The following is a 23,117-nucleotide window of genomic DNA, read 5'->3' as shown; positions in this document are numbered from 1 at the left end:
CGTTGCAGACATTCCACACGCGAAGCGGCCGCAGTGGCTCAGTGGCTATGGTGCTCGGCTGCTGGCCCGAAAGACGCGGGTTCGATCCCGGCCGCGGCGGCTGGAATTTCTTTGGAGGAGAAATTCTAGAGGCCCGTGTGCTGTGCGATGTCAGTGCACGTTAAAGAACCCCAGGTGGTCTAAATTTCCGGAGTCCTCCACTACGGTGTCTCTCATAGCCTTAGTCGCTTTGGGACGTTAAACCCCATAAACCAAAACCAACCAAACCAACCAACCATTTCACCATTGAGCACTCCTCTTGTAGCACACCTGTCTGTGCATGCACGGGATCATTTCCTGGGATAAGTCTCGGGTGAATGCTGGTCTTGCAGGGCACATCTCCGCTGGTCACCAGCAGCCCTTCCCTGCCACCCCACCAGCCCCTGGTGGAGCAAGGGGTGCAGGCATGCGACACCGACAACACCACCGAGGAGAGCGACGACGAAACCACGCGTCCCACGCTTGTCCTGCCCGGTGCCAGGTCAATGCAGGCGGTGACATCAGTCACGACAGCGATACAGGTATGAGAGCTAAGCACTGGTTGAGCAGTTTTGACAGCACGGCTGTTAATGGCTCATTTGCCACTGGAGCAGCATTGGTGATGTTGATGCAGCCAGATCTCAAAGCCACTCACACATCACGTGACCATGGATGAGTCATGACTAGGGCCCGGAAATTTAGGCACTAAAGAACCCCGAAATAGGCAGGCATCTAGGCTCTAAAAAATATTGAAATAGGCGCTATAAGGCAAAAATAGGCACTTTGAATTCATTCATAAGTACAAGATTTGTAAGTCAAGCGCGGAGCGTACGCAGTTCTCAACTGAAGCAATAAAGCGCATTCTCAGGTTTTCCAACTTGAGGCTCCTTTGGCTTTCGCTACGGATAGCTTTGTACTTTGAAAGGCTTCTTTCGACATCACATGAAGTTAGTGGCGCGAACCTAAAACATGAGAGTTCATAAAGGCTTAGGCCTTCAGGTGATGCGGCCGTATCGTACCCACGTAGAAAGACTCTGATATGGGAAATCGTTTCTAGGCATTTCTTTTTTTTCTACTAATTGTTGCATCTTCGTAGAAGCAGTAGCACCCTTTCCTTCCAGTCGCCGAAGTGCTGCAGTACTTCTGCCACTACCTTCAACGATTCATCTATTGAGAGCCCAGCCTTTTCCAACTTTGTCATCCTTTCCGTCAATGTTGAGAAGATTGCACTAATATATGTCAGGTCTCTTTCCAAACTCGCCTCTTGCTACACTTCAAGATAAACACTTCCTTACACTACGTTCAATTTACAATTCAAGAAAAACTTTCGGCGAGACCCGCGCCTTTTGTGCGTGCATCGGCGCGTGCCTTTCACCATACATAGACAGATATCTCAAAATTGAAAAACGGCACCGAGGACCCAAGTACCGTATTTAGGCATTTATAGGCAAAAAGTGTGGTTAAATAGGTAGTATTTCCTAAAAAGTTACACAAAAGGCAGGCAAGTGCAAAAATCCCTCGTTTAGGCATTTATAGGCATGTTTAGGCACATGCCTAAATTTCCGGGCCCTAGTCATGACTCATACAGTGCTTCTGATTGGTTCTGAGAATCATGACGTCATCGCTTATGTAACCTCTTTGACACCTCTGGCTGGCTCTCATAGTTAGTGACCTTGTCACGCTTATACGAGTGGCATTGACAGTTCCTTGCTCATTCTACTTGTTGGCGATTTCAACGTTGATATCTCGGAGAACAAGAACTTCAGCGGTGATGTCAGTGTCAGCATTAACAGTTTAAAGATGATGATGCTGGAAAATGTATTCACTACCTCAAGACACTGCGTGGACCTCGTATTTCATGTTTCAAGAATAAGGTACGACGTGTAGAGTGCATAAACCATTCTTTTCACAGACCACAAGGTGGCCTTGATTAGTTTGATGAACATTTCTCAAAATGAATACATGCTTCAGGTCTTGGAAAAAAAAGAAAAAGAAATAATATCTTTAGTAAAGAAAAACACTTCTTGAAGAGAATATGCGCAATATCTGAATAAAGTTTGTTCGATACTTTAACTAGCATTGAAAAGTTGCTCTCAGTTGCGGGAACCACCAACAACAGCTGCACTGTAATAATGAATTGCCAAGTGTTCTGATCACCTTGAGTTTTTTCGTCGCTAACGCCGTTGGGTGCAAGCTGTTCATGTCACGTCATGACCATATCACATTAAGTGATCCGTGGTCATGACCAGTGGGCCATGTGTGATTATTCATGACAGATGGGTCTTTTCATATGACATGAGTGTCATGTGACCAACCATTGGGTCCCATGACATCACCCATGGGGTCACACAACTCATGTCTTAGAACATGTATCCCGCTGATTGCACTAAACCCCTTGCACCTCATCTCTACTTGTGAAAAGCTAACCCGTAAACTCGCATGATATTACATCACTCCCTTTTCAACTTTTTCTCTTTTTTCCTGCTACCATGCATGCATTTGAGAAAAACCATGCCCCGTTTCAGGTGGACATGGATTGTCCGACAGCTTCGGACGACAACGAGCCGGATGAGCCAATGCCTGTTGCAGTGCAGACAACCGACTCGGCCAACCAGACGGACGACCTGCCCCAGCAGACGACAGTGCCACTGCCGGTAGAGGCAGAAGAGCAGCCAGAAGATCACAACGTCCGCACGCCGCTGTTCACACCTCCGCAGCCAAAGGCGCTCGAGGCGTCGGACAGCGAGATAGACGACTCCATTCCGGTGCTGCTAACACAGACCTCCGGCGTTCAGGAGTTCATCGACCACCACGGACTCGACCTGTTGGTTGACAGCATCGAAGAGTTTGCAGCGAACCAGGAGGCTGCCGCGGCGGAGAACATGCCTCGGCTCGAGAAGTCCGAAACCTGCCAGGAGGCGTCGGCGGAAGACGTAGTGGTGGTGCCGGAGAAAGGCAGTCCCCCCGCGTTGACCGCGGAGTCGCCCTCCTCTCGACCAGAAGAGTGGTTTGCGCGCCGAAGCTTCAGCCCGGGGCCGCCGTCCAAAACAGCACCGCAGAGCCCTCCGTCTCCGCCTCTGCTCGAAGCCAATCTCGACTCCCCAAACAGCTCCAAGATCTCGCTGTTTGACTCGCTGAGAATCGTGACGGACTCGACGGACTCCTTCGAAGACAGAGATGGAGCGGGAGGAGAAAGAATGGCTCTTCCGCGATCTTCATTTGAGCAGTCGAAGATGACCTGTGGTCCGGAAGGGTCGTTCGCACCGGCGAATCACCTCAACGCGAAGACGTCTGAAAGCACCATTGCTGTGATAAGACCGTCAACATCACCGCACAAAGCTAATTTCACAAAGGACCTCTCGGGCGAGCGCTTGAACTTCGGTTCCAAGGCTTCACAGCCTGTACAGAGCAGTGCCTCTCTGTACGGCGGATTTGTCAGAAGCTCGAGGGATTCTTGTGAGACTAAACCTTCGTTCCAGTGGCACGACGTCTCAAAGGAGCCCACACAGATGGCAGCACCGAACGGCATGAACTCGGCTGCGAGTCTGGCACCCAGTGCAAGCCCACCCACAGACTTCAGGGAGACGTTTGATGGAACGTGCACGGATGGCTTGGGTCTCCTGTGCGCGCTTGCCGAGCAGAGGTTTTTGGAGGAGGCGAGGAAGTCCTCCGAGGTCGCAGAGGCGCCGGCGGAAGAGGAAAAGCCTGCACCGAGCCCGGCTTCCCCCGCAAAGAAGAAGACAGTTCCTGCGGAGGAAGCTATGCCGAGCGACGCAGGGGTGAAGCCGTCATCACCAGATATCATGGACCCGGTGGAGTTGGAAATGCGCATCCAACTGGCCGAGTTGCAACGCAAATACCGCGAGAAACAACGGGAACTGGCGAAGCTGCAGCCTCGGAAGGAAAAGGAGTGAGTGTTAACTTTATGCGGATATTTTTTTTTCTTAGAGGAAATTAGTTTTGCAATTAATTACATTGCACACCGTACCGACGACTCTCAGTGACTCAAAGGAAACTGAAAATTTTTCGCATTGTGCAGATTTCAAGTTAACAGGAAGTGGAATTTAGCGCGGTCAGATTCTCGACAGTCCACTGCTGCTTTAAGATTCACCTCAGCCTTTGTATCTGCGCATTCAAAAATGCCTTGTTTGTTGTGCAGGCCTTTGCCTTTGTGATTGCAGTCATTTTGGTAATCTTGTTGGTCGTTTCGATAGTCTCGTGCTTGAAAGGTGAAAAAAATTGTAATACGCAGCTTGTTCTGGCAGTAATGAGGAGCTTATCTGCATTAGGTAACCAAATGAGCTGAAGTATGCTTCATTTCATGGCAGCTGTGTACCGCTTGTGTAATACCTCTTCTTTCCTGGGGAATTTATGGAGTGAACAAAGGGACGAATAATTTCTAAGACTGTAGTAGAACAGCGTGCTAGAGCATTAGCTCTGAAACCAAGCTAAAGCTTGCTACAAAAAGTAACAAAAAAGTAGTAAATTAGCCATGCTCAACAAATGTGTGTTCAAGCATAAGTTGCAAAGATTCAATGGAGTCACTCTGCAAGTCGAGGTAAAAATTGAAATTTCAGAACCTGTATGGCTTCCTTGTTTAGAATGATGTGGATAGATGAGTTGCCTTTGCTTGTTCTCAGTGACTGCATTTTTTTTTGGACAGTAAAGTAAATACTCAAAGAAATGAGGAAAGTCTGCAAAAAGTGTACAAACTTAGCACAAAGAGAGCACAGGCTGCACAGAAAATTCAGCATGTTGAGCATGTTGCAGTCGATAAACCATGAAGGAGCGTGGACACAATCATCAGGCAAGACTAAGATTGATTGGCAGGTCCCCCAGTTGGCTTGTGCCACGCCGCGCATGAAACATGTTAAACTTAGCGCAGACATTCGCTTCTCCTTGATCAGATCGCAAAAATCGCGAAAAAAGTCGATTTTTGAAAAGTACACTTTTCGGCATCTCCAGCACTCTTTCTATGTTATAGTGAATTATTTCACCCAAAAATAAACTTTAAGCGCTCCAAATAAATTTATTTGTCGGCATCTACTTATAGACAGTGTGTGCTAGCTTAGAACTTTCAGGCTCGTTTCCTCAAAAGTTTGTATTGAGCTTAATACCTTGCTCGTGGAAAGCATAGCACAGCAATGGGTGCATGGATTTTTACCCCGTTTGTTTTGTTGTGATCACTGAAATGTGGTCTGTGTCGAGACAGTCTCAAAATAACCATTTAGGCTCGCATATTTTTATTACATGGTAGTTAGAGCATGATACATTCTAAACATAAAGCAGCAGAGAAATTTTAAAAAGCAAATTAATGGAGTCTTGATTTACACCACATTTCTTAGTAAATATTAAAAGCGTTTACAGACCTGTAGCCTGTTTTTTTGTCATGCTAGGCTTTCTACAAGCAAGCAACATGGGGACAACATATAAACAATGATAAAAGGGAACCTGCTGAAGCTGTCATTGTGAAACTTTATATCTGATTGTTTGGTGCTGTTTTAAGCCAGTCTGCCAAATTTCATCACTCTGAGTCGAAGAATACAAAAGTTGCCTTCGATCCCCTCGTGTCCCCCTTTCCAGATCTGATCAGGAAAAGGGTTCGGCATCGAAGAAGCCGACGTCGGCGACCCACCTGAAGAAGCGCCGACACTCTTCGACCGTGGCACAGCCGCCGTTGTCACCGTTCGACGCGCTTAAGCTGAGCGTCACCACGAAAGAGGTTGTTGCCGAGAAGAAGGCTGACACGGTGGCAGGCTCGGATAACAAGGAACTGCTGAAATCACCACGTCGGGAAACAGCGGTGGCCAGGAAGGCAGCACCTGAGAGAACCGCTGCGTCAGGAGGTGAGAGGAGCTCCGCACTGGGTGTGCATCGTGCCCATTGTGTTCATCCATGTTCTTTGATCTGTGTTGGTTGGTGATGATGGTAGTACTTCCACTCTGTGTGCACCCATCCTGCGTGTGATGAACCTTTCTTGTGGGTTAGCTCCTCTGAGGATCTTTGCTGTTTTTGAACCACTGACCATGTGGGCACACATGCATTGGCAGTTGTGGATGCATGTACTAAAGAGAGAAAAAAAGAAAGAGTGCTTTAAGGGGGGACACTGGTCTTGAAAAGAAAATTTTGTTAATTTAGTCATAGTTATGAAATTTTCAGGGCACATGTATTTTTGTGCGCTGATTCTAGGTATGTCATTTAATTTCATGTAGAACAATTCCTTGAGCACTTATGCACTTCTTACGCTAGTATTTTGCGGAGAGTTTTGAAGAAAGTTTGCTGCAGGAAACTCGCTGAAATGTGTGCCATTGGGTTCTCTTGACACCAAGGAATACAATAAGGATAAAATTATCATCCTGGCTATCATAGAACTTGAGTAATAGGGTACTGAAGCTGCCACTTCAGAAACAGGAATACACACTTTCCTTCTCATTTCTGAAGCGACAACTTCAAAACTCTATAACTTAAGTTCTATGATAGGCAGGAAGACAATTTCACCCTTATTGTATTCCTTGGTGTCAAGAGAACCCAATGGCATACATTTAAGCGAGTTTCCCGCAGCAAATTTTCTTCAAAACTCTCCGCAAAATACTAGCATAAAGATTGCATAAGCGCTCAAGGAATTGTGTTACATGAAATTAAATGACATATTTAGAATCAGCACACAAAAATACATATGCCCTGATGATTTCGTAACTGTGACTTCATTAATAAAATTTTTTTTTCAAGACCAGTGTCCCCCCTTAAGGGGGGACGAGGGTCTTAAAACTGACCTTTTTAATTTGTGGCTAAAATCTGATGAAATATTGCACGCAGATGTGTTTTTCTCTTCTGATTTCAAAAATGTAGTTGTAATTGAGCTGGTGGTCTTAAATCAAGAGTTATCTTAAATTGTAGAGTGTAATTAGGTAATTTCTTACGCAGCATTAATGAACTTTCTCACTGCATTTTGTTACTTTTAATTACATGAATTGATAGCCAGCGAATTCCCATACCCGATGACATTCTTACTTCTTTTTTTGTTTAGGCCACATATAAATAGAAATTTACAATTAGCTTAAAGAGTTGCAGTGTAAAATACTGCAACCTTTCACTCTCGACATAGTATATCAGGATGACATACCTTTAGAGAAAAACGAAGAATGTCATCGGGTATAGGAACTCTCTGGCTATCGATTTATGTAAATAAAGGCAACAAAATGCAATGAGAAAGTTCATTAAAGCTGCGTAAGAAATTACCTAATTACATTCTAGACTTCGTAAGAAATAAGAACACCAGCTCAATTATGATTACATATTTGGAATCAGAAGAGAAAAACACATCTGTATGCAAAATTTCATGAGATTCTAGCCATAAATAAAAAAGTTAGTTTTAAGTCCCTCGTCCCCCCTTAACCTAGGTATCTTTGTGGACAGTTTCTTTGCAGTGAGTATACCGTGCTGTTTGTCAGCTGTGAAACTCTCTCTGAGAACTGCTCCAGCTTGCAAGCCCCAGCAGATGTGTTTTCTTGTGTGTGCTTATTGTGTGGAAACAAATACCGCATTTCCGCGCATAATAGGCGCACCCCGAACTTGGCACTGTGACCAATACTGTATTTACACGATTACAAGCCGACGCCTCGCCGCCCCCGCCCCCCAGTCTTTGTTTTAACAAAGTTTTTGCTGAACTGGCTACTATAAAATAGTCCTCACTAGTGCTGCTGCCGTCGCAGCTGCTGCGGACCCACAGCACGTACAGCGGCATCGCGTAGAACAGCCGCACACAGTTTTCAGGGATGCTTGCTTTAAACGTCTGTTTGGAAAGCTTTATCTCCAGCCGGAAACGTTTAACGACTTAGGCCCGCGAAAACCTCGGCGCCTGGAATCGCGTACGAATATTTAGGCACGCCACAGTCGCAACAGCCGCACTTCTCGGCCACGTCGAATTTCCGACCTGCCGCACGCTTGCCGTGTTCGAGAGCAAACTCCCAGCCATGTAGCTATTAAGGTGTTTGCCCGTCGAGCTAAAACAGCAACGCTCCGCGGCAAAGCCACAAACCACTATGAACTAACGTGCTAGCGCAGATCCCGGCACTTGACAACATCTTCCTCCTTGCTTGACAACAACAAAAAAAAGTGGAGCTTGTGATGCTGATGGCGATATAGATAGCGAAAGCTCGCGGCGGAGGAAAACGCTGATGATGATGATAAGCTTGGCCTCGGGCGCCCTCCGTGGGCGGCGTCTGGAAGCCCGTGTGCGCGTGTGTGGCCTCTGCGATCAAGCGCCCGTTGCGCGCAGCCGGAGCTGATCGTGGAGCCCTTGGCGTGTGCATTTCAAAGGCTATTCCCGCGTGGGTCGTGGAAAGTTTCGGTGCGGCCCCTACACGGATTTTTTAAAAATATTTTCTTCGGGAAAACGGGGTGCGGCCCGTACACTAGTGCGTTTATGCGGTATGTTCAATTTTGCGAGTCGAACAATTCCCCGAAATTTTACCCCGCGTAATAGGCGCACCCCGAACTTTGAGCGGGATTTTCCGGAAAAAAAGTGCGCCTATTATGCGAGTAAATGCGGTATAGGGACTTTTCGAGACTGCCTACATGCTAAATGTTGTTTTCACACATGTACGCAATGTCTACATGTTTACTTGCCAAAGAGTGCGTGAGTGAGCATTCACGAAGAAAGCTTTAGTTGTAGCCATTTTTCTGCTATGCATTGATGAGAGATTGCAACTTTGACTGTTTTTGTGCATAGCTTTTCAAAGTCTGGGACCGTCCTCGGTAACGTTGCGTTGTATTGAACATCTGTACTGCTTATCATTAATGCATGAATGGTGCATTTAAATTCAAGGTGTCGCTGGGAAAGACATAGAGGCCAAGAGACCCCAACCAAGCGTCCCAGTCTTGACGATCAAGATTGGCTCTGAACCGTACCAGGCGGTCACGGAGCCAGAGAGCAAAGCCAGGGCAGCTGGTATGCCGCTGTATACTCATATCATTCTAGACACTGCCCTTGAGATGGAATCAGCATTACAAATTTTTTTTTTTACACATCTTGTCATGTTGGTGATGACCAGCTAATCAGCTCAGAAGCAGGCTATGCCTTCGGTTCTTAGAAAGTGTGAACAAGACAAGGACGCAGAGAAGAGATATACACACGTGACGTACGCACGTGACGTACGCACGTGATGTACACACGTGTGTACATTAGGGTAGTTTGTGCACCATTGTGTTTCCAAAGGCTGATAATTGTTGCAGTGTAGAAGTGTGCATATGATTGTGTGGAAATGGTCATGAGGGACAAACTTTTGTGTAGAACTGATGCGTTGTTTGGACTGCAAGTACAGAACTTTTAAAATGTGCAGGCAGAGTTTGCAGAAAGAATTGCGAAGCATTTTTGAGCATTTACTCAATTGTGTGATACCTTGGTGTTGATATGCACGCTTATATATTTTTTTCTGTGTTGTCTGGCTTAAGGGGGGACACTACCCAAAAAGTGAACTTTGAACCGCTTGCTCGATTTCATTGAAACTTGCGAATATCACTGCTGGGACCACCTCTGCCGAATTTTATTATTCAGCGGGGGGCTTGTCTTGAACACTGTAGTGCTTAAAATAAAATTGGATGATTTTCAATCATGTGTCTATTTTTCTCATCTCCTGTTTCTTCAGTAAACTGTCAGCTTAGAAAAACTATCATTCCAATATTACTTGATAATATTGGTATTGCAGCAGGTTTTCTGGAGCGAAATTTTATGAGGAACACAACTGTGCGCTCAGTTTGTCTATTTTTTCCCTTTCTTCACACTAAAAAATGACAAAGAATTGACGTAAAATGAAAATCCAATGTCAATCTTTTTATGGTATCATTCTTTCAAAATATAGGAGAACTAAGTGAAATAATTCCACAGTTGTGTGCTCTGGACATTCCCAATGCCAAATAACACAAAAAATTGAAAAAATTACCCTTATTTTTCAAACAATAGTTTTCCTAAGTAAGCATAGTCATCCTTGGCATAAAGGTTGCATAACCTGCTTCATACTTATTCTAGAATAATTAAATTTGGCAGAGGTGGTCCAACCAGTAATATAAACTAGCCCCACAAGTTTCAATGAAATCAAGCAAGCGGTTCAAAAGTTCACTGTTTAGGGTAGTGTCCCCCCTTAAGCATGTGGTGTATATTTTGCTTGAAGTGATAGACGAAAGGAAAACTTTTCTATCTTTTTTTTTTCTCTTTTTTTTTTACCCTGCACCTGATGTTTCTTTTTTCGTTTTCTTGTGTAGAATCAAAAGCAGCAAGCACAGCCAGTTCACCCTCAAAGCAGCGACGGAAATCTTGTCCAGAGCCAAGCAAGCCATCATACGGTACACGTTGGCCTTTGTTCATTGTAGTTGAAAGTGGAGTTGAGAAATCAATGTTTGAATTATACTGAGGAAATTTGTCTCTCATGTACCGTATTTTCCGGTGTATAAGACGCGGCTTTTTTTCAAAAATCTTGTTAATGCGTCCTATACAAGGGCGCGTCTTATACGCTAATTTTTCCTTTTTTTGTGAGTTCAGAAATTACTCACGCTCTTGTTCAAGTTTTTTTCATCGAAAAAATATCACTACCAATGACGCCGTTGTAACACGGTTAATACTTCAATTCGTGGACCGCCACGAGCCACTTTTTTAAAGTGAACTTTATCATGAAACGACGGGGATGACGACTTCCTGGATCACAAACACGCACCGTTTCGGAGACCCCAAGCAAAAGTAATGTGAAATGCCAAAAGATGGCGACAAACACGCTTCTCGCCATCGTCAGGACAAGCTAAGACAAGCCGGCGTTCTTTTTTAGCCACCCTTTGCAACTTTCTTTGCTCCGTGTATGTAGTGAGAAGAGAATGTGTCAGCCGCGTTGCCTCCAGAAATGGGTGAACTTTTTGATAGCACATTCGAAGATGAAGACTTCGAAGGTTTTAAGTAGCAATAAAATTCGTGGACCGCCACGAGCCACTTTTTTAAAGTGAACTTTATCATGAAACGACGGGGATGACGACTTCCTGGATCACAAACACGCACCGTTTCGGAGACCCCAAGCAAAAGTAATGTGAAATGCCAAAAGATGGCGACAAACACGCTTCTCGCCATCGTCAGGACAAGCTAAGACAAGCCGGCGTTCTTTTTTAGCCACCCTTTGCAACTTTCTTTGCTCCGTGTATGTAGTGAGAAGAGAATGTGTCAGCCGCGTTGCCTCCAGAAATGGGCGAACTTTTTGATAGCACATTCGAAGCTGAAGACTTCGAAGGTTTTAAGTAGCAATAAAATGTTGTTATGGACATATGGGAGAGCTCTTTCGTTCTTTCTTTTTTCTAAAACGTGGGCGGGTATGGCGTGAGTGTTGCCTTTTTCGATCAATTAGCGTTTGATTAAGAATTTCTCACCGGTACGGTGAATTTCGTGATGGTCACGCAAGTGTGTTTAATTAAGCCTCACTAGCCTAACTGGCTAAATTGGGATGCGTCTTATACACGGGTGCGTCTTATAACACCGGAAAATACGGTAAGTTCAGTCAGACTGCTACTTTGGAAATTTGGTTGATTTTTCACAACTAAACTGTCTAGTGTAATGGAAATTTCATTGTTCTGGCGGCAAAGAATGCAGCCGCCATCTTGGCTGTTTCAAATGGAAAGCAAAGTTTCGATAATTGCAGTTTCTCTGCATTTACCACGGAACTCATTCGGCTCGCACCTCCGAACTGAGTTTGGCTCTCTGTAATTGCAGCTGTGTGTTCTTCGAAGCACCCCAATGTGACAAAGGCTAAGGAGAAACCAGAAAAGTCGGCAAAATCGACAACAGAACCTCAACAGCAAACAAAGAAAACCCACAGAGCAAGTGCAAAAAGCAAGGTGAGCATTAGGGGCGTTCAAATTTGGCGGTTTTAGTCAAGCTGCCTGCTTTTTAGCAGTTGTGCAGATTTTCATTGTTTTGGTTCTTCAGTGTCCTCCTTCAGGGTAGCCCATCTCTGTCAGGGTAATTCAGTGCACTCTCTCAGGGTAGTCCATTTCTATCAGAGTAACTTAGTACACTCCTTCAGGATAGTCCGTTTCTACCTGAGTATTTTAGTACATTCCTTCAGGGTAGTCCGTTTCTACCTGAGTATTTTAGTACACTCCTTCTGGGTAGTCCGTTTCTACCTGAGTATTTTAGTACACTCCTTCAGGGTAGTCCGTTTCTACCTGAGTGTTTTAGTACACTCCTTCAGGGTAGTCCGTTTCTACCCGGGTATTTTAGTACACTCCTTCAGGGTAGTCCGTTTCTACCCGAGTATTTTAGTACACTTCTTCAGGATAGTCCGTTTCTACCTGAGTATTTTAGTACACTCCTTCAGGGTAGTCCGTTTCTACCTGAGTATTGTAGTACACTCCTTTAGGGTAGTCCACTTCTACCAGAGTAATACCCCTGTCACACGGGCACTGTAAAGGTACTTTGAGCTAAAGCCCCATTACTCCAAGGGAGAACGCGCGCTGCCACACGGATGCGCCTAAGGACACCTAGTTCAAAGGAACTTCGAATCAAGGCAGCTCGAGTTTGTCCTTTGAGGCTGCAACGAAGTACTCTCTCTCCCAGTAAGTTAGCAGCAAAAATAAATGGGGATAAGAAACGATCGATATTCTTTTCTGAAATTTGCTTCGTAAAATTATTGGTCTTTTAAAATATAAGGTTATTTGTTTTGTGGCGGTTTCACCACGCCATACTCTCGTCCCGGATTTACAAGCGCCACGGTAACTATGACGCCATGTCGGCCATGTTGTTTTCAGCAAGTGCGGACAGTGGCGGACAGCAGCTAGTGATACATCTTGACGGAGATCGCTGAGCATAAGGCACAGAGAAAAACGTGAACAGAATCGCAACGATCGCAAGACCAAAGAAAACAGAGGAAAAGAAGCAAAGGGAAGAGCCGAAGAACCAAGCCGAGCCATTTGAGCTCAGTGTGGCCAGCGCTGTGATGTTATGCTCTGTACTTGGCAGATCATGCCATTATTGCAGTTGAAATTGCGTTGATTGAGCATAATATTGATATAAAACAAGTTTTTTTTTATGAAAATACGTTACACTGCTATATTCTCATGTGCACTGAAGTCTGCAATTTTAATCCAGTTTTTCACCGATGAGGGCACTAAAATCGTTTTCCAAAGGTCGTTCCGCGACCGTGTAGCACGGGCGAACTCCCTTGAAGTAGTGCTCCTTTGGTAGCGTAATGGAGCTTTAGTTCAAAGTACCTTTACAGTGCCTGTGTGACAGGGATATAATTCAGTACGCTCCTTTAGAGTAGTCTGTTTCTGCCAGAGTAACACATGAAGGGCTCGTTGAGCCGATTCAGAATAAAGTTTTCAGTAATTAGTTTCTGATGTCGTGGTGACTAGTTGCCTTTTTTTTTTTTTTTGCATTCTCTCTGATGTGTGGCCGTCATTTTTTCCTTGCCTTTTATGGTTGAACCAGGAGACTAGTTCTGGCTCAAAGCCAGAGGACGACATCTGGTGCGTGCGTCGCAGTGAACGCATCTTCCTGTTGGATGCCGGCGTTGTCAAGTCGTCAACTTTGTCTAGCACCCCCGAACGCCAGGACACACCCAGCAGCACATCGCAGCGCTCCAAGCCTGAAAAGGTGCGTCCTCCGCTGTCTTGGTGGTGGTCCGTTGACTTGTGAGAGACTGGAGCCCACAGAGTGCAGAGTATGGTTTATGTACCTGTGTCACGCCTACTTCAACCCTGCCTTGTCTGGTAAAAACATGAGCAGCTAAGAGACGAGTAACAATGCCGTTGCTGTTAATTGGTGAAAGAGCTTTAGCTTTCTGCTGACTACACGCTACTAGTACTGTTGTTTCTTCAGCGACATGCAAAGCTGGGTTTCTGTGGCCGCTGGACTTTCAGTTTTTCAATCTTTTTCGGCTACTACTTTGTAATCGAATTTTTTTTTTTTTTTCGCACTCATCACGGCTTACGTTTGTATTGTTCCAGATATTAAGATAGGCATTCAGTATGATGGCAGCACGCAAAACTTTTTACGAACCAGAACAAAAATTAAGACACAACACAAAGAGTGCACCATTAACAGCCAACTAGGCCCAATTCTTGCACTTTTAGCATTCAGCATAGTTCGTTTTATTTCATGCTCTTTTTTTTTCCTGTGTCAGGCGCCCACACCAGTGTTCCCAAGAATTCGCTCACCTCCTCATGCACTAGCTATCCTCAATTGCGTTTCCCTTATTTTTGTTATGCACTCAGTCACTTTAAGAGATCAGTGATTTTCTGTTCTGTGTGTTAAGTGTCCTCCTCGCATGTGCATGTTCCTTCTCACTTCTGTCTACACCGTACGGTCAGCTTACATTTTCCAAGTCGAGCTTTTTCCTTTCTTATTTCCTTTGAATGTCCCCTATGTCGTATGTCTCCTGTCATTGTGCCGTGCTGTTCTCGGTGCATTTTTGGGCTTCTTCACTCGCCTCTGGGCATCAGGTATTGTTGAACTAAACCTGCAGCTAGGCATATGTCACCTTTGTACGAAGCTTGAATGCCTGCCATCCGTCTCTTAGGCCAGAGGTGTATGATAATTACCTCATTCTAATGCGCACTGATTTTTCATGATTGTGAAAACAAAAGATTCAAAAATAAACGAGAAAGCAACGTTCAAAGGAGGTTAAAAAGTGAAGCGAACTAGTAGTTGGGCCTGAAGTCTCCAGCAAAATGCCAGCAGAAAATTTTTAGAAAATATGGCAGATGCTTATGCTATTCTGTGCTGTGTAAAAAGATAGCTGTTGCATTGTGCTATGAAAGCACAGTAAAAGGAAGCAACATTGCTGACATAGCATTGCATGACAGCTATCTTAGCCCCCCCCCCCCTCTCCTAATCCACTCACACTTCTTCGCTATGTGGACATCATGCCAGATTCGTAGATCCAGGGGCTGTTGCCATTAAAGCATGTTGCTATAAAAAGTTTAGCAACCGTCTTGTGATGGCAGCTATGCTGGGGTCTTTCCTGGCGTGCTTTCAGTTTTGTATCCGATTGCAGTGAACGTGCTGTTGTGGGGCTCAGTTCTTGCGAAATAAAAGGTGGGCACTAGAATTGGGCAAATATGGCACTTATCATAACCATATCCATAACTCATGCAGCAGTCAGTGTGCTGATCGTGTAAGGTATTCCCACATGTAATGTGTGTGGTAGCTGCATTTTTCACAACATGTGCAAAAGTTTGTCTGCTACCCAGGAAACTGGTTGAAAACAAATGCATGCGGACGCACTTGCGATCCGCTTCTGTGAGGTGCTAAGTGCGCATGTGAAGCGGCAGGTGCACGCCCGACAGCTGCCGCCATCCGTGGCTTGCACCTGTCACTAGCGCGAACTGCGCATGCACACTTGAACCTGCCAGTTTGTTTTCGACCAGCAGAGCCCCGGGAGAGGGCAGAGGAGGAGAGGCCTGCATGTGTGGAGTGGCCGTGCAAAAAGTACGAATTGGCTCGGGGCACGACTCGTACGTCTTCCGCTGCGGGAAGGCAGCGGAGGGGGGGTGCTGAGATGCATGTGGCGCCCTCTTCCCAGGCCACCGCCACCACCGTGCCTGTGGCCCCTCCGCCCAAACAACCCCAGCCACAGCGCCCCCCCCACAAGAGTCCCGTCAACACTGCTGCGGCCACCCCCCCTCCTCCCGTGGAATGCCCTGAACCTCCGTTGCCAGTGCAGAGAACTGACCCCGCTCCTCCTAGCGACCCCGCCTCCTCTCCCACCTGCTCCTCCTACTCCGCAACCACTGCGGTTAGCGCACTCCCGGCTTTGTCTTGTCCTGCGCTTAGAGTTTCTCAGTATTGCCTGTAGGGGAAAAAATGGCGCCACCATCTGTGCGAGTTTCTGGAAGCGCACTTCATCCACTGCATAAGTGATGGGAAGATGAGGTTCTAGTGCAAAAGCATTGCTTAACATGCGTTCCAACAAAAAATCTTGTCTTGGCTTTAACTGCCTATATGCCATAAAACCCAACACAGCACAGCAAGAAAAATGTTGTGTGAAGCTTAACCTTGAGGGTGACCTTGGCCAACCGAAAGCGACTGGGTTTCGAACCCGTGGCGGCGCGAACAGATCAGCTTTGCTGGCCACTGCATGAAAGCACTGAGCAAAATCGTGAGCCAACCAGGCTGAACACGTGCTTTCGCACTTCTACTCGGTTTAACCCCATTAAACCCTACTGCTTTTCTTTTTATTTATTTAGTACATAGTGCAGACCACAAGAGAGTCCAAGCAGGACAGGCGTAGGTTAGTGAATGTACAAACAAGAATGCAGAACAGAATAACTTAACAGATATAGGAAAAAGAAAGTATTGATCAGTGCTGCTCAAACTATGACAAAGCCGTATTTGGTTTGGCTAGTGTTGGGTTGGAAATGTGGGTTCTGCCTCGAAATCTGAAGCTGTGTCGCGATGCTCTCCTCTGTGCACAGGTTAAATTATATTAACTCTGTGTTTTCCACTTCTTCGATAGAAAGTTTGGTGTGTTAGGCTGGTAGAAAAACTTTCATAGCCCCTCTTCGAGTTCTGCAAGCCAAGTACGAAACTTCATCTTCCTGGCATTCCTGCTCTTTTCCATGGTGGTTGAACAGACACAGTGCCATTTTTCCCCTCTAGGTAATACATTGATCCCACATGAGAAACTCATTGGTCCCGCATGTTGTATGCCTGGATTTTCAGGAACTGTCAAGTGCTTGTTTGTTTGCTTGTCGCTTATGCAAGACAGCCCCCAAAACGACCCTAGTGTAGAGGCTCTCAATCATTTCAGCCTCAGGGAACCACAGTGGCCTTTGAAACGTGCTGAAGAACCCTACATGTCTTGGTTTCCATGCCTTCCTGCCTAACATGCATGCAGGAAAGAACGCAGAGTTGCGCAGCTCCTCGAAAAATGCCCAAGTTCAAATTCTAATGACTGGCTGCATAGTGACGCAGCCTGTTATAAGATTACAATACTTTTTGTCCTTAGATAAAGTGGGTAAAGGGAGGGTGGGGATTTAGGGGAGTTAGGTTAGGGATTTAGGTACCTGCGGAACCCATAAACCACCCTGAGGAACCCTGGGGCTTTGTAGATACTAGATTGGGAACCCCTGCCAATAAGAGAGGTGTTACGTGAAGCGGTTGGAGAGGACAAAGTTATGCTTAACTGGGTGTTCGACTTAACGATGATAAGCAACAGCTTAGTCATTGACTGCAATACCTCATCATTTTGTCCATGACAGTAGCGACAGTGGGTTTGTTTGAAGGATATTGATAGTGTCCGGGTAGGGCATCAGGTGAGAGGGATAAATGATTTACACGTGATGTGTGCACTCTTTGACATGCACCGTGCACAAATCAGTCATGCTGTCACCATGTACCACATACCTTGCAAAGGGCATCAGCTTCTCTGAACACATTCTGGCGGTTGATATTACTCTCTAAAGCGTGCTGGTTCGAATCTAATGCAACAGATCTGCAGAGGTGGTATTTGTGAGTATTTAGCTCAAATTCAAAACTCCTGCGATGTCCTGTAACATACTGATAATTTTAAAAAATTGCTACTCGCAGCCGATTAGGGCAACATTTCTGATCCAGAGCGGGAAATGTGGACGAGCATTCACGTTTTGGTGTGGGCTAGTGACGTGGGCAGGATGGCGCGACAGTGGACCTGTTTTCTTAATTTTTTTTTTCTGCCGCATCTGCGCGTATGAGTCGAGATAGGAGAGGAGGAGTGTCATTTTTAATTGCCGATATCTTTGGTGTTAATGAAGCTAGCTTAAAAAATTTTGCAGTGCTGTGACGAGCAATCGCATATGAATCGTTAGTGCACTTTACCTAACTTTTATAGATATCACTTCATGGCCCCTTTGAGAGCTCAGTATTGGTAGGTGGCACGTGATCTTCTGTGTTGCACCGATCAGTTACCATTTGATGGCTGTTTTTCCTTATTATTGTTTTGCTAGGATGCATGAAAGCTAGGCTGAAAGCTGGTTTGAGCACATTGTGTATTGGCTGCTGCAAAATCACTAAATATACAAGAATGCAGTCTTCTCCAGTGCCATTTGGGCCAGTGCAAGTGAAAGCTTTAGGTTCCAAATCAGCTTGTGGGGTACCATACACCACCAGTGAGGCTTTTTGTCCAAGACAAAGAAGGTACTGAATACTCTATGAAACTGGAAAAAAAAAATTGGGTTGAATTGAGCTCCAGAGCTTGTGATTTATTGGAGTCCTGTGAGAGGTTCATAATGACGATTGGTTATCCTTATCTTTACTTTGGCTCTTCTTACCTTTACTTTGGCTCTTCCTTGACCGTAAGCGCAGTTTGATGCCGTACATGTATGTGTGAAAACTTGGCCAAATAACACATCTAAAAAACTACATTAAATGCCATGTAACACATCTAAAAAAGGGGGCGAGTGAGTCGAATGTGCACGTGGTGATATTTTCCAGCGCCGAGTGGCTCGACGGGGGCTGGTGTCGGTGCTCCGGAAGTGCACCCGAGCGGTGGGGCCGACACCGAACGACACCGATTCGGACGACCAGGGCAGCGACTCGACCGAGAACGTGCCCCTGAGCCGGCTCTCGGCTGCAGCCCGGAACTGCTCAGGTGAGAACATCATCTCTCTCCCTGTCTCCAGTGAAATTCTGTGGTTGTCGAATCCAGCAGAGAAAATCGCTGCTTTGCAGTCATAAAGAAGAGCAATATTGCTGTGGTAGCGTATGAGTATCGAGCGTTAGCAGTATTGGGCCGCCGCGGTGGCTCAGTGGTTATGGTGCTCGGCTGCTGACCCGAAAGACGCGGGTTCGATCCCGGCCGTGGCGGCTGAATTTCTTTGGAGGAGAAATTCTAGAGGCCCGTGTACTGTGCGATGTCAGTGCTTGTTAAAGAACCCCAGGTGGTCGAAATTTCCGGAGCCCTCCACTATGGCGCCTCTCATAGCCTTAGTCGCTTTGGGACGTTAAACCCCATAAACCAAACCAAACCAGACCGTTAGCAGTATTGGAACGAATATTGCGTCATCAGCCATCTTCGCTATATCCGGTACAAATTTGTCGTTATATCTGAGCATTTAATTTTTTTTTACAGCAACGCATACAGCGCAAATACAGGGCCAATTTTCGGGGTGCGGCCCCTACACGCGATGTGCGAAATTTTATTTTTTCAAGTAAAGATGCACCAATCAGGGAATGAGCCACATTTATTCTACGTTCAATCATGACTCGCGGGGTATTTCAACTTGTGAGCTGGTGCTGTGCTCTGGTGCATGCTCTTCCTAAAAGAAGCCACGCAGCATGTAACGCGTAGCCGTTGTTCCACACTTCCATCACATAGCAAAGCAACACTTCTTCCAGTTCCGGAAACTCGCACGGCTGGCCCCGGAAAGCGCACTTTTTGCAGCTTGTGTTCCTCAATGCATTCTTTTGGTTGCACCATCAACAGACTCACTTCTCGGGCACGTCAAATTTCCTGCCCGCCGCATGCTTGCCGTGTTTGAGAGCTAACTCCCAGCCGTGTAGCTATTATGGTGCTTGCCCATCGTGCTAAAACTGCAACACTCGGCGGCCGCTGCCCGCGAAAGCCACAACCACTACCTACAGCAACTACGGTGAACGCGCCAACACGCCACAAAAGGCCGGAGCGGAGCGGCGATACTGATGGCGATGTGGATAGCGGGAGGTCGCCGCAGAAAAAAAGTTAACGATGATGATGATGACCGCGGCCTCGGGCACCATCTATGAACGGCACTTGGAAGCTCCTGTGCGCGTGCGTGGACTCTGTGATCAAGTGCTCCGCGATCAAGCGCAACGTTGCTCGTAGCCGGAGCTTATCGCAGAGGCCACGCGCGTGCATTTAGAAGGCTAATCCTGCCTGGATCATGGAAAGTTGGGGTGGGGCCCTTACACGGATTTATTTTTTTTTAGATATTTCCTTTGGGAAAACGGGGTGCGGCCCTTACACGCGTTTATACGATAGTTTTACACCACTTCGAATGGCCTATGATAGTTAGTTTGATAGACGTTCGAAGTTTCTAGAAGTCACGGTTTGGGGAACTGAAGGTCGGCGGTGCGAATCCCTTTGATGTGGTATGCTTCAATTCGACTAGTAACCTTATGCTCTGTAACGCGCTGATACCACTCCGAACATGCTACGCCAGTTAGGTGGTCCAGAATCTGTGCACCAATGGTGCCACCCACTGGTCCAACTTGAATGACCTTGTTTCATACTAACGCGACCTTGAGTGATGCGAGTACTAGTGCTAACGCTCTAAAAGTACAGGAGGATTAGGTTTTCCAAATTCCATCTCCAGAAACGCTTCCCGAGAAAAACGGGGAAACGTGTGCACTAAACAGACAAAAACTTGGCTGTATGATAGCTGGCAAGGATTGTTGTTGGTCACCGAAGCTTACTGCTTGCAGCTCAGTTGGTTGCCGCATATTGTGTCATTGTGCTTTGAAAAATTTGATAATTAGTTTGGTAGAATTTGAAGAAAATGTGATGATCGTGGTTGCGAGTCGAACCCTGGCATTGTGAGCACGTCTTGCATCCACGAGGATCAAGCACGATTACAGCAGGCACCGGCTTGGAACGGGAAACAAGCAGTGCATATCAAAAATTGCTGGCCTTCGGCATTAAAAATTCGGCTCATGGCATTTCATTAAGCTTCCCCACTGGTTCAGGAAAACGTGAACCAGGTGAGCTGAGCATTCGCAGATTCAAAAGCGAGAGAGAATTTTTTGCCTTCGAGAAACAAACAATGCTAGCTTAAAATTGAATACTAGTTAGACTTCTAGTCACTGGATGGAAGGTGTTAAGAGCGTAACATATTTTCACAGAAAAAGAGCTCTCATTGTAAAGCGTTCTGTGGTCATTGTTTTTATTTGTATTGCATTGCAAATAAAAACTTAGTTGTATTGCATTTATGTTCCCTTCACACATTGTCTTCCCTCGTTAAGGTCACCATGGTGGTTCAGTGGTTACGGAACTCTGCTGCTGACCCGGAAGACACGGATTTAATGCTGGCCGTGGCGGTCGAATTTCAATCAATGGTGGTGAAATTTTAGAGGCCCGTGTACTGTGCGATGTCAGTGTACATTAAAGAACCCCAGGTGGTCGAAATTTTGCGGAGCCCTTCGCTACGCGTCCCTCATAGCCTGAGTCGCTTTGGGACGTTATACCCCCATAAACCATAAGCCAGCCTTCCTCTTCTTTACCTGTGTGATTTTCACATGCTTACGGTGGCTTCGTTTATTTACGTGGTTTTGGAACTGCAATATTATGAGAACTATTCGTGCTTGTAACATGTACCAATTGTAAGGATTAGACCTTCTTTTCACTGAAATATACTTCGGTTTCTCCCTGCAGGGAAAAATTTGAAACTTTCTTGAATTGAAATAACGCGAGCCTTAGTTGCTGCTGCTTGGCACTGTGACGACACGTGGTCTATTTTCTCCTGTCCCGCTTTCAGAGCAACCTCAACAGTGCTACCTGTTGCCCGCGGATCTCCACGACCTGACACGTGTGGTGATGCTGGAAGATGGTCTCTTCTACACGGGCTACATCAACGAGATCCAGGCGCCAGACGTGTAAGTGTTCCGTAATTTGCCGAATTGGCTGTGGTCTCCGACTCGCACGGTAAAACAGCCGAAGAGGCGGCACTGCAAAGTTCGGTTATTGACTCAACACTGTTTGTCCCGTCTCGTTGCAGTTACGGCATCACTCTTGATGGCGAGAGGGGCAACAGACCACACATCTTCTCTCGGGAGGAGATCCTCAAGGAAGCGGTAAGCTGGCATTGTTTGTTTGTTTGTTCGATTGTTTGTTCATTTGCTGGCATCCTTCTGTGCTGCTTTTTTCCCTATTATTGGGTTTGTCTTTGTGAAATGGTTTGCACATGTAGTAATTCGTCTGTAGTTGCAATACTAACCGGCATTTATGTACTAGATATTGACAGCTTTCCGTTTTGCTGCAGTTGTAGGCTCTTGCTTTGGCTGCATGGTACTGGCAGTTTGGGGAATTATTTATTAAATCTTGGATTGCATGTTTAGGATTTAACCGAAGCTCTGAAAGATTTTTTTCCTACCTGCATGACTTCACAGGAGGTAGCTGTCATGGTTGCATGGTAATGCATTAAATGGGGTTTTATAGTCAAAGGTGGTTTAATATAGTTTCCTCGCTGAAACTGATTGCAAATTTTCTGCTAAATGCGTTCCAGTACTGATTTCTCCTGAAAACTTGTAAGTGTATGTGGGACAGTGATCCTCGTGGTAAGTAGCTTGGAGTGTGTTTCAGTTGCCTTTATTCATTGCATCTTAATCAAAATGGCGAAGCTTTTTTTTGTTCACTTGGCAGGACTGTAGTGCAACAAGACTGGAAATTGTGCAGAGACATTCTGTATCTTTTTTTTTTCTGGGGCATCTAATCAGTTTTGATTTTGATGGTAACAACTGCTACTGGTCCTTGCTGAATCTAAAACAAACTGGATGAAATTGCATATCTATGTATGTGGAAGAAAGTTGCTGGAACAATTAATACCGGCATTTATATCTTTCTATTGGTTCACTGTATTTAGAGGAATGCCCTCAAGATAGACTAGGTTCCAGTTAAGGAAGTACTAATTACTTAATATGAGAAGATTTTCTGCAGTCGCCTACTCTCTAATGTAGGTGTCATGAGATATAATTCATACTGGCGGCCTGCATCAGCCTGGTTAATGTGAATATCTAGGGAGCTAATATGGGAATGCCTGATCCCGATTTCACTGCAAACACGGTGATGTGACTGCCCTTTGGAGCCTCAAGGCTGACGCTTGACATGCGAAGCGCCCCCGCCTCACTATTCCCAGCGCCAAGACCAGTCCATGGTAGGCAGCATGCCTGCAGAAAAGAAGCTGTGCTTCACTGCAGTGCAGCAGGGGATATCAGTTTCAACATCTCGTCCTGTGGGCGCTTTGTTAGGTCTGCACCTAGCTGAGGCACTGGAATTGAGGCGCCTCCCATCTCTAGTATCGTCAGTGTTTGTCTCGCGGCACGACCATTCTTGCTTTGTGCCTGCGATGGATTGACTGCATGCCCCCACTGGCCTTTGTTGTTTGTTTGTGCGGTC

At 45.9% G+C, this 23,117-nt stretch overlaps 1 protein-coding gene across 5 annotated transcripts in view; it reads left to right on the top strand.

The window, feature by feature from the left end:
- The window catches only part of wge (BAH domain and coiled-coil containing protein winged eye), a 227,804-nt gene that overhangs the window by 186,981 nt on the left and 17,706 nt on the right, over nt 1-23,117 (top strand). For 3 of the 5 annotated variants that reach the window (XM_089541068.1, XM_089541069.1, XM_089541067.1), the window contains exons 13-23: nt 372-560; nt 2,544-3,928; nt 5,602-5,864; nt 8,846-8,968; nt 10,279-10,359; nt 11,762-11,886; nt 13,481-13,645; nt 15,576-15,788; nt 18,464-18,620; nt 21,481-21,598; nt 21,721-21,796. In XM_089541068.1, coding sequence (XP_089397194.1) covers nt 372-560; nt 2,544-3,928; nt 5,602-5,864; nt 8,846-8,968; nt 10,279-10,359; nt 11,762-11,886; nt 13,481-13,645; nt 15,576-15,788; nt 18,464-18,620; nt 21,481-21,598; nt 21,721-21,796 — 2,895 coding nt within the window. The remainder of the gene's footprint in view (nt 1-371; nt 561-2,543; nt 3,929-5,601; nt 5,865-8,845; nt 8,969-10,278; nt 10,360-11,761; nt 11,887-13,480; nt 13,646-15,575; nt 15,789-18,463; nt 18,621-21,480; nt 21,599-21,720; nt 21,797-23,117) is intronic. The other 2 variants (XM_089541070.1, XM_089541071.1) reach the window with 2 other exon arrangements.

Source organism: Amblyomma mixtum, chromosome 4 (assembly GCF_055824585.1).
Source record: "Amblyomma mixtum isolate Tamu chromosome 4, ASM5582458v1, whole genome shotgun sequence".
Classification (NCBI taxonomy): Eukaryota; Metazoa; Arthropoda; class Arachnida; order Ixodida; family Ixodidae; genus Amblyomma; species Amblyomma mixtum.
This window is presented reverse-complemented; position numbering and strand designations above follow the sequence as displayed.